Below are 12,255 nucleotides of genomic sequence, written 5' to 3' on the forward strand. Positions count from 1 at the left end.
TAATGCATGTGTAATGACCTCGCGTGCCTTCAAGCTCAACAGTGGGCCTGACAGGAAATGAGAAAAGGTGCAGCTGACTCACATCACCAAATCATATCGTTTCGTCGCGGCCCAGTTGCACATGCTTTGCGGCCGGGTACCAGTCCGCGGCCCGGTGGTTGGGGACCACTGGTCTAACTTATATAGGCATCAAAGTGCCTGTTTTTATGTTGTATGACTTGCTGACTCTAACAAAGCAAGAGGAAGCCAAGTAGGCCTTGACATAAGACTATAAGACACAAGAGCAGAATTTGGCCATTTGGCCTATTGAGTCTGCTCTGCCATTGCATCATGGAAGATTTACTAGGAGAATGGAGTTAATCTCCCTTAACTCCATACTCCTGCCTTCCCCCCATAACCTTTGGTGCCCTGACTAAGTAAGAACCTATCAACCTCTGCTTTAAATATATTCAATGACTTGCCTCCATAGCCGTAAGTGGCAATGAATTCCAGATGCATCCCCTCTGGCTAAAGAAATTCCTTCTTATCTCTGTTCAAAAGGGACTTCCTTCTATTCTGGAGCCACTTTGCCCATTCTTCCAATTCATCCAAGTCCTTCTACAGACTCCCTGCTTCCTCAACACTACTTGTCCCTCTACCTATTTTTGTATCATCTGCAAACTTGGCCAAAAAGCCATCCATTCCATCATCAAAAACATTGACATACAACGTGAAAAGAAGCAATCCCAATACTGACCCTTGTGGAACACCATTAGTCACCAGCAGCCAACCAGAATAGGCTCTCTTTACTCCCACTCTTTACCTCCTGCCAATCTTCTATCTATACTAGTATCTTTCCCGTAATACCATGGGCTCATCTTGTTATGCAGCCTCATGTGTGACATCTTGTCAAAGGACTTCTGAAAATCTAAGTAAACAATGTCCACTGACTCTCCTTTGCCTATCCATCCTGTTAGGTGATGTCATCGTAGATGTATTGTTGATATTTCTTCTGCAAGGATATCTAAACGTAGGGTAACAGTTTCAAATAGGTAGTCTCCCATTCAGCGCTGAGATGAAAAGAAATTTCTTCACCAAGGTAAATCCTCAGAAATCCCAAGAGACTCAGTTGGCCATTACATTCAAGAAAGAGATTGATAAGTTTTGAGACATGAAACCCACCAAATTCAGAAAAGTAAAAGATCATCCAGGGTTTTATTGAATGACAGAGGAGGAACAAGAGGGTGAATGGCCTACTCCTGCTGCTATTTCTTAAGTTTTTAATGTTCTTGCATAGAGCACTGAGACTTCCTCACCAGTCAATATCAAAACTAATCCTCTACCTCAAGCTCATATTCCTCTCTAAGCCCTCAGTTACCTTTATGTCCAATAATTTATCCACATCTATCTCAAATGCCTCTCAAAGTCCAACCCTGTTGTGAGAGGTGCAAACAGGTAAGGCTGGCCAACAGGACTCTGGGTGAAGCTGTGCAACCCAATCCCCTATATAGTGGATATAATGGATAACAGAAACAATGATGAACTTCAAACCGTACCTTCATCAACTCTGGACGATGGAGATGGGAGGTCACCAATGGCCTATGCTCCACAGGGAGCTAAAGGCCCAAGAAGAAGAAGATCTATCTCAAGTGTATTTGAATACTGATCTTCTTCAGCCATGAAATAGGAAAAACAAAGATAGCCAATCCTTAAGAAATTTCTCCTCATCCCACACTAACCCCTATATTATATTCAGAGGCTTAAATTGTCCAGCCTGAGAAATCAATCTCTCTGCATCTATTCTATCACCCCTTTGGAAATCCTCTCTGCAAAGTCTCACTGGAATCCTCTGTCTGAATCCAATCATTCTTCTGAACTTGAACAAGTTTAGGAAATCACTCCTCATAAAACACCCATTCTAGGAATCAATCCAATGAATTAATATCACACCATCTCCTTAGGAAACATACCTTTTCAGAAGCCAAAACTGTACTCAGAAATTGGGGTTCTGTCCAATACCAGCAAGAGTTCCTTATTCTTACTCCAAAAAGTTGGCAGTAGAGGCCAATATACTATTTGTCATCCCAATTGCTTGCTGTACCTGCTTGTTTGCTTTCTGCATCACATAGAGATGTCTCTGAACACAGAGATTCTAATTTTTCACCATTTAATGGAGTATTCTTATTTTAATATGAGGGGGCATAATTTCAAGGTGATTGAAGGGAAATACAGAAGGATGTCTGTGTTGCCCTTAAGGCATTTATTTGACTTTGTTGGGTCTACGCTTTAAATGATTTGTTTGTAACTATTGTCTAGTTAAAGTTAAAGGTTGATAATTATGTTACAGTATAACAAAGGTAAATTCATTGTCTATGGTATATCACGGCATGTGATGACGTCGCCTCTGGTTTTGCTGCGTCTTATGTGTAACTGCCAGTTCGGGAAGGTGTGAAGGTGGGTGCCATGTGTGCAGCATGGTCATGAAGAGCTCCGTGTCTACCCACAGAGAAACACTATAGAAGCAACGCCGTAAGTTCTTATGAAAGTATTTGAAGTAAAAATATTAACACGGTTTCTGTTAAGGAAACGACGGTTGGGGCGGCGCGGGGGCCGGCCTTTCAATTTCAAATGCGGGGTGGGCTCGAGCCCGATGGCGGTTTGACGTGACCCCCTCGCCCGCTACTCGGGGCGGCTGGAGACACTCGCTAAAAGAAGAGAGCGCGGGTGGTCTCCAGAATGAAACAGACGCTGTATATGTTTGTGTTTTTTTTTATCAACAGTTTTCACCACACGATGTTAATGTGGAAGAGTGAACAGTAAATGGTTAACCTTACTATGACTCTGTCTTCATTGGCTCCGGTTTAACTTGGTGTTTAGTCAGAGTTTCAACACACTGCACGAGAACACTACAATGTCAGAGATAAGTTCTTTTACACAGAAACTGATGGGCACGTGAAATGCTTCACTAGTGGTGGCGGTACAGGCAGATGCACTCGGGTCATTTAAGACACTCTTAGGGATGATACAAAAACGGAGGGCAATGTAGAAGGTTAGATTGAACTTAAGAGTAGATTAAAAGATCAGCACAACATCATGGGCTGAAGGGCCTGTACTGTGCTGTACTGTTCTATGTTAGAAATGATTGAGAGACCACGGTCTCAGAAAGTTGCAGGACAGTGAGATATCACTGTGGCGTGACTTCCTCCAAAATCCTCTAGTATTCCTCATGTACAGTACTATGCAAAACACTTAGGTATGTGTGTGTATGTATAGTGCCTAAAACTTTTCACAGTGCAGAATTTGCCAACATGCAGTGGACAGTGAGCAGTGGATGTTGGGAATGGTGAGGCTGGAGTGCTAAAGGAGGGGTGTGGGATAGGTGGCACAGAAGGAGTGCCAGGGGTGGGGGGAGGTGGCATGGGTGCAGACACACCCAGCCCTGAGATTCCAGGCAAGGTCATTTGATTCCAAACAATTGATTTATTGATCATTACAGAATGTCTCTCTGGTGCTTCCTGCTCCCTCCCCTCTCCCTTCCCCTTTTCCCAACCATGATTCCCCTCTCCCTGCCCCCTTCCCACTCCCAGTCCACAACAGAGACCCAGATCAGAATCAGGTTTATTATCACTCACAGATGTCATGAATTTCTTTTTGTGCCAGCAGTACAATGCAATACATAAAATTACTATAGTAATATGCCACATACACTTAACACTTTTGCACAGTACCGTAACTTAGCTGAATAAAATGCTACCCTAAAGTAAAAATCTATATTCAGTTTAAATCACCATTAACACACTCTATTCCACTAAGTTACATTTAACCAAGTGAACTGGATCTCAAGTTTAATTTCATTTTCCCAGCCTACCCTTCCTTTCCCCTTCTCCATCATCCCTCTCTTATCTGGTTCCACTTATCTTTTTCCAGACTCCATCTCTACCTTCCTTCCCTCTCTCCTCCAGCCACCTGACTATCTGCCCATCAATTCTCATTCCACACACCATACCCATCATTTGGCAGCTCCTGGGCTCATCCTTTCCCCCTAACCCCTTTAAACTGGACATCTTACCTCTCAACACTCAGATTAGAAGTGCAATTTGATCTGCAGGGATGAGCTGGGTTAAAAGGCCTGATTCCATGCTGTATGACTCTTTCACTCTAACATAAAGAGTCGGAGAGACACATAGCACGAGTTCCTCCAGCAACTTCCTTTTTGCTTCAAGTTCCAGCATCTGCAATCTTTTGTGTCTACAAGTATAATTACTTCAGCTTGTCATGTATCAGTTTCTCTACTGAATTAATATCATTTACCTTAGTACAAAAGCAGAATTAACATGATTAGTAATTTGAATCACATATCCGGACAGTATTTCCCAAAATGTTTAAAATAAATGGCAAACCTGATTGTATGTGGCTATTGTTTTCTAAAAAGCCAGGCTACAACCAGCAGAAAAAGATGGAAGTGCTGTATTCTTTTACCCAGTAAGAATTGACTTCATTGTAGTTAACTTGTAAATGTTAAAGTTACATTTCTTTTGATAAAAGATTGAGATTTTTAAACTACATTCTTCTAAAGAATAGGTCAAGCAAATCAATCTGTCCTGTTTCAATAGACAATAGACAATAGGTGTAGGAGTAGGCCATTCGGCCCTTTGAGCCAGCACCGCCATTCACTGTGATCATGGCTGATCATCCACCATCAGTATCCAGTTCCTGCCTTATCCCCATAACCTTTGATTCCACTATCTTTAAGAGCTCTATCCATCACCTACAAAAGTAAGTTTTCTTTTCCACCCTATTTATTTTGGAGACATGTTTGATGAACTATAAGACAGAATCACAGAATGCAAGTTTCCAAAAGACCTAACTCCAGCCCTGTGGAAAATTGCACCCACAAGCATCGGCACCACTTATTTTTAGTGGAAGACCACTGTCACTACAGTGAAGAAACATTTTCTAGTGAAGATGTGAATTTTAATAGTAAGGAGACATAACACTTACTTGACAAACTTGATGCAGAACTGAGTAAAGTATTTGCGAGTAGAAGCCAGGTTATCTCGGATGATGGGCACGTTCTGTTTGATATGTTGGATTATAGAAGTAACATATGCACTCTGGTCACCCACATGTTCCACATTTTGCCATGGCATCTGGAGAAATACAATACAATTACTTCTACATCCTTTAAAAAGAACTTTTAACCACAGATATTTACACATATCTAAGCCCCCTGTGGAAATATCTACAACTATTGGTGTCACTGTTGGTTTGTAAGTTAGCAAACTGAAATAATATTTCCATTCATGTCCAAGGCTAGTCATCAAAACATTGCAAAGTACTTCAAAGAACAAATATGTTAATAAAGTGAACTGGTCTCTCTTGAGGTAGTTATGATGGTCAGACTATTTGGAGCAGGCACTCTCTGACCAATCCCAAGATGTCTTTATTGCTCATCTGTTGCACTAGAACAGCCAAAAAAAAAACACAACTTGTCACATCTCATCCATCAAAGATAATGTTGCATTTTATTTTTGTGTTGACTTTTCCAAAGTGCTCGTGAGATTTGAAAACCACAATTCTCTGACCTAGAAGCAAAACATACTACCAACAGGATAAAGCTTAGAGATGTATGTGCAATCATAAAGATACAGTCCTTAAGCCAGCAACAGATGTGATTCCATCATCTGATGTTCCAAGTTGGGAATCAAAGGCAGCACGATGGTACAGCCAACACAGCTGCTGCCTCATAAATTCCACATAAGGAGGAAATATTGACAGCCTTAAAGCTTATTAAAGTGATTATTCCCAGGGACTGACCAAGTACATCCTCAAACCTTATGGGAATCTAGGGAAGCAAAGCCAGTTGCTGTTGCAGATACTCCCTTTGCCTTTAGCTACAGATGAGGTTCTGGAAGATGGGAGGGTGACTAGTGTTGTACTGCTTTATAAGAATGGCAGCAAAGATAAGCTAAGAAGCTATGGTTTGGCGAGTCTGATATCATGGAGTCGCAGAGCAAAACTGCACAGCTACAGGCTCTATGGTTCAACCAGCCCATGCCAACCATGGTGCCCGTCTTGCTAGTTCTAATTTCCTGTGTCCTGCCCATATGCATCTGATCCCCACCCTCCATAGTAATTATTCAAGTATATCATAGTGATACAAATGTTCCTACCTCAACCACTTCTTCTGGCACCTACTTCCATGTACCCATCATCCTCTGCATGGAAAAGTTGCCCCTCAAATCTTTCCCTTCTCATCCTAAATCTATGCCCCTTAGTTTTGGACTCCCTCTACTGTGGGGAAAAGACTGTTACTACATACTTTATCTACACCTCACAAAATTTGCTACAGAAAACTAGCTACAGAACCTGGTCCTCTGTACCTCTCTCTGGAACTGGATCCTTGATTTCATAACAGGAAGACCACAACCTGTGCGGATTGGAAATAACATCTCCACCTTGCTGACAGTCAACACTGGTGCGCCTTAGGGATGTGTGCTTAGCTCACTGCTCTACTCTCTCTACACCCATGACTGTGTGGGTAGGCATGCTATAGCTTGAATGCCATCTATAAATTTGCTGATAATACAACCCATCGTTGGCAGAATTTCAAATGGTGATCAAAGAGCAAGATATAGCAGTTAGTTGAGTGGTGTTGTAGCAACAACCTTGCGCTCACTGTCAGCAAGACCAAAGAGCTGATTGTGGACTTCAGGAAAGGTAAGACAAGAGAACACAAACCAATAGAGGGATCAGAAGTGGAGAGAGTGAGTAATTTCAAGTTCCTGGGTGTCAATATCTCTGAGGACCTAACCTGGACACAACATATTGATGCAGCTATAAAGAAGGCAAGACAGCAGCTATATTTCATGAGGAGTTTGAGCAGATTTAGTTTGTCAACTAAAACACTCAAACAATTCTACAAATGTACAGTGGACAGCATTCTGACTGGCTGCATCAATGTCTCCTACGAGGGCACTACTGCACAAGATCGAAATAAATTGCAGAAACTTGTAAAATTCGTCAGCTCCATCATGGGTACCAGCCTCCGTAGTATCCAAGACATCTTCAAGGAGCGGTGCCTTCGGCAGGCGGTGTACACCATTAGGATCCCCACCACCCAGAACATGCCGTCTTCTCATCGTTACTGTTGGGAGGGAGGTACGGAAGCCTGAAGGCAAACACTCAGCGATTCAGGAACAGCTTCTTCCCCTGTGCCATCTGATTTCGAAATGGACATTGAATCCGTGAACACTATCTCATTACTTTTTTTATTTCTATTTATTTGCACCACTTATTTTAACCTAACTATTTAATAGACATGACAAAAGTTAACAAATTTCATGACATATGCCGGTGACATTAAATCTGATTCTGATTTTTAAACATTTCTAGAAGGTTGTCCCTCATTCCAGGAATAAAGGCCTAACCTGGCCATCCTCTCTTTGTAACTCAGACCCTCTAGTCCTGGCAACATCTTTTCTGCATTCTTTCCAGTTTAATCACATCTTTCCTATAACAGTTTCACCAAAACTGTACACTGTACTTCAAGAGCAGCCTCACTAACAGCGTATATGACTGCAACATACTGTCCAAGCTCTTGTACCCTTGAGCTCTTGGACTGAATAATGAAGGCCAGCATGATAAATTCCTTTTTCACCTGTAATGCTGCCTTCAGCAATGGGTAAATCACATCAGTGATGGATAAATTACTGGAGAGGATTCTTGGGGACAAGATCAACTAGCATTTAGATAGACGACGTGTGTCTGGGAATAGTCAGTACGGCTTTGTGCGTGGGAAATCATAGAACATAGAATAGTACAGCACAGTACAGGCCCTTCGGCCCACAGTGTTGTGCCGACCCTCAAACCCCGCCTCCCATATAAGCCCCCACCTTAGATTCCTCCATATACCTGTCTCTTAAACTTCACGAGCGTATCTGCCTCCACCACTGACTCAGGCAGTGCATTCCACGCACCAACCACTCTCTGAGTAAAAAACCTTCCTCTAATATCCCCCTTGAACTTCCCACCCCTTACCTTTAAGCCATGTCCTCTTGTACTGAGCAGTGGTGCCCTGGGGAAGGGGCGCTGGCTATCCACTCTGTCTACTCCTCTTATTATCTTATACGCCTCTATCATGTCTCCTCTCATCCTCCTTCTCTCCAAAGAGTAAAGCCCTAGCTCCCTTAATCTCTGATCAGGTATGACAAATCGGTTGGAATTTTTTTCAACATGTAACCATGAAGATAAATGAGTGCAGGGTGGTGGACGTTGTCTATATCAACTTTAACAAGGCCTTTGACAAGATCTTGTATGGAAGGCTGATCTGGAAGGTTGCATCACAAGGGAAATCCCAGGAGAACTTGGTTTGATGATGGTAAGCAGAGGGTGATGGTGGAAAGTTATTTCTTGGACAAAAGGCCTGTGAGTAGTAGTGTGTACAGGGATCAGTGCTGGGACCATTGCTTTTCATTATACAAGCAACTTGGATGAGAGTGTACAAGACATGGGTCATAATTCCTCAGACAAAACTAAAATAGGTGGTATTGTAGATATTGAAGCAAGTTATTAAAAATTACAGGGGGATCATGATCTGCTAGGTAAGTGGCCAAGGACTGGCAAATGACGTTAAATGCACCGACTGTGAGGTGTTGTATTTTGGGAAGTCAAACCAGGGAAGGATTTGTACAGTGAATGGTATCATCCTGAGGAGTATTGTTGAACAGAAGAATCTAGGAATGCAGGTACATTGTTCACCGAAGATGGTGTCACAGCTAGACATGTTTGGTGAAGCATTTGGTGTGCTGCCCTTCATCAGTTAGGGCATTGAGTTTAAGAGCTGGGACATTATGTTGTATAAGACGTTTGTGAGGCCACACTTGCAGTATTGGGTACAGTTTTGGTCACCCTATTATAGGAATGAAGTCATTAATGTGAAAAGACTTCAAAGAATATTTACAAGAATATTGCCTAGACTCAAGAGCCTGTGTTACAGGGAGAGGTTGGCCAGGGTAGGACTATGGAGTGTAGGAGACTGAGGGGTGAGTTTATACAAACATAAGGGGCATAGATAGGGTGAATGCACACAGTCTTTTTCCCAGGAAAATGGAATTAAAAACTAGAGGACATATATTTAAAGTGAGAGGAGAAAAATTTAAAAGGGAACTGAGGGGAATCTATATCACACAGCAGGAAATGCAATATGAAATGAGCTGCCAGAAGAAGTATTTGAGACATGTACAATAATGATATTTTCGAGAAATCTGGATAAGTTAGGAAAGGTTTAAACAGGGGCTCCCAACCTGGAGTCCATGGATCCCCTGTTAATAGTAGGGGTCCATGGCATAAAAAAGGTAGGGAACTTCTGGTTTATACTTTATACTTTAGAAGGATACCAGCCAAATGCAGGTAAATGGTGATCGGCATCTTGGTCAGCAGGGATGAGTCGGGTTGAATGGCCTACTTCCATGCAGTATTACTCTATGACTCCATCACTCCAGCAACCAGAATTCAACCCTGGCCTTGGCATCTGTCTGGAGTTTGCCTGTTCCCCCTATAACTGTCTGATTTCTTCTGAGTGCTCAGGTTTCATCCACACCATGTTCACGTTGGTAAGTCAGCTGGCTGTTGTAAATGGTGCCTATTGTCTAGGGGAGTGGGGAGCGCCCGTGTGAACATGAAGAGAATGAAAGGAGCTTAGTGTTGGACTAACATGAATGAGTGCTTGACGACTGGTGCGAACACTTTGGGCTACAAGGCCTGTTTCCATGCCATATAACTCTCTGACTCTTTGATGTTCTCTGAAGGCACACATATAGATAAACTATGGGCTATATGTTGGAGAAATCCCGAGATCTGCTCGGTATTAGTGGCGCTCTCCTGTGCAAGCAGCAAATTATAGAGTGGTCATCCTCAGCTATTAAATGGCATCAAGCAGATGAACTGCAGGAGCTACTGGAGCAGCATTTTACACCTACTTTACTCATAGCAGTCAGCGCAGGATCACAGGCTGCATCCAAGTCCTGAACCAACAGCTGGATACTATTAGAAATCACTCTGCAATGCAAAGAAGAAAAACTTCATTTAAAACTGCATAAAATAAAACAAAGCTCCATTTACAACAAATTTTTTTTCTTGTTCTTCTAAAACAACAACTTACTACATATTGCTTTTGGAATACACTTTCCAGCTTTAGCTTTATAATGTTTGTCAATGCTAGTTATTATTTCTGAGAAACAGCTAGTTTTTAAACTTATATTTTGTAACAACTTCCGGTCTATTTTTTAGGATGCGTGCCCTGATTCCAAAAAGCTGCAGCAACGAAAAGCAGCACAATTCCTAGCAGCAGAGAGAGGTCGTGGAGTTTGCAGGAGCATTTACAACTCTCCTTATCATGGCTAGATGGAAATGGAGGAAGATTCAGAGTTTAGGCAGTGAGGGTATTGAGGGAATGCGGTAGGACCCAAAAATATCCCTGATATCTTTGCTTTTGCTGTCACTAGTGTAGGAGGCAGTTAATAATAGAGGTTACAAAATCTGTCCACCTCCCAACCTCCCTTTCACCCTCTCAACCATGCCAATGTGGTTGATTCTTAAGTGGCAATTAGGGGTGGACAATATGGGTAATCTTGACAGTAATGACTGCATTCGGAGATTAAATAAAAAAAAAACAGAAACAGACAGAGCAAGACAGAGTAAAACTAGTGGCAGATGTTGCCCAGGGACGCTGGAGCAAAGAATTTACATTAGAAGTATTATTTGGGATGAAGTGACGGTGTTGGCAGTGTTGACACAATGGGCTGAATGGGCTCCCTTTTGTAGAATTATAACTGTGTGCAGCAACCAATTGTTTTAGTCAAGGCCAGTAGTATAAAGTAAAAGGTAAAGGACTAAGCTTGTGTGATCTAACCAAGCAGGAGATTAACAAAAATTTATCTTCAATGGAGACTACATTTACAGAGAGCATTAATTAAACGACATGTAATCAGCTAAAAATCAATACTTAAGGCTCTAATTTAGTGAGGAATTTTATGTTTGTTACTATATTTTGTCTAGGTATAATTAACTATCGCCTTTCTTGGCTAATCAAATCGAGGATTTTATTTTTCTGTCCTTAAATGTAACAACTGCATACCACTCCTCTGTTAAAAGGAGATATTTGTGACCAAAACTATTTGGCAGAACTGAAATCCCTGATTAGGTTGGTGCCGTTTGATTTACTCCCTAAAGAGCAGCAGTGAGCAAAATTAACTATACCTCATAAACTCCAAATAATTGAAATATTTTGGCGCTAGGTCGTTCACGGCAGATCAACTGATGGAACTGCACAGAAAATACTTGTGGCTTTGCACCATCTTACAATAATCCATGGACTTTCCATTCTGGACTGAAATAGGTTATGGCTTTAGCATAAAGAATTAGATTGCTCTAGAAGGACAGCCACAAGTAATGCTTATTAAAAAATGGCATGCTTTCTTGAAAGAAGCATTCTGTTTTCTCACTGTGAAAAATGAAGATCCAGAATAATCAAGTGTCAGTTTTCGAGAGGACGACAAATGGGAATGGCAGGAATTAAATCACTGCAAACAAGCAAAGATCCCTACAGCTTAAGAAAGGTGTTGTTCTATTAGGATGTTGAGCATGCTTAGTAAAACAATATCCTTATTAGATTAGTACCAATAAACTGTCATCAGCAAATTTTAGCTACTGATCTTGCTCTAAAACAATTTCAGTACGAGGCTTTTCAGTTATAAATATCAAAGGGCAGACTATGGTTAGATTTGAGTTGCGGTATATCTATTATTTTGCTTAATATAAAAGGACAATTTCATGCACATTTACCATTTATTCCATGTCCTTTCCAAAGACGTATTTGTGAAAAGAGAATCAATGTCCAAAGATACTTCCATTGAAATCATTAGCAATCTTTTGAAAAGATAATAATGTTTAAGAAAACGCATTTGGTTCACCTACTTAAAGTGATATCAAAATGCCCTACTGGTTCCTCCATGTAGCTTTTAAATTTTAGCAGTTTTGTCTTCAATTACTTCACCTGCCATTCTACACCATGCTTATTCAGTGTAAAGCAGAACTTCTTGCTCACAAACTTTGTCACAAGTGACAGGTTGTTCTGATGAAAATGTTGACAAGATTACTATGGTTATGAAGTACATAGATGGGGTGAATGCATGAAGCCTTCTGTCCCAGGTTTGGAGAATCAAGACATGAGGACATACATTTGGGATGAGAGAGAAGTGATTTAACAGGAACCTG

The 12,255-nt window shown here is 41.4% G+C and overlaps 1 protein-coding gene across 3 annotated transcripts in view; it reads right to left on the minus strand.

Moving 5' to 3' along the window:
• Positions 1–12,255, minus strand: part of vps53 (VPS53 subunit of GARP complex) — a 271,204-nt gene that overhangs the window by 88,392 nt on the left and 170,557 nt on the right. For all 3 annotated transcript variants that reach the window (XM_072243137.1, XM_072243138.1, XM_072243139.1), the window contains exons 17-18: positions 9,960–10,038; positions 4,981–5,129 (exon numbers count right to left, since the gene is read on the minus strand). In XM_072243137.1, the coding sequence (XP_072099238.1) occupies positions 4,981–5,129; positions 9,960–10,038 (228 nt within the window). The remainder of the gene's footprint in view (positions 1–4,980; positions 5,130–9,959; positions 10,039–12,255) is intronic.

The sequence above is a fragment of the Mobula birostris genome, chromosome 25, assembly GCF_030028105.1.
Source record: "Mobula birostris isolate sMobBir1 chromosome 25, sMobBir1.hap1, whole genome shotgun sequence".
Classification (NCBI taxonomy): Eukaryota; Metazoa; Chordata; class Chondrichthyes; order Myliobatiformes; family Myliobatidae; genus Mobula; species Mobula birostris.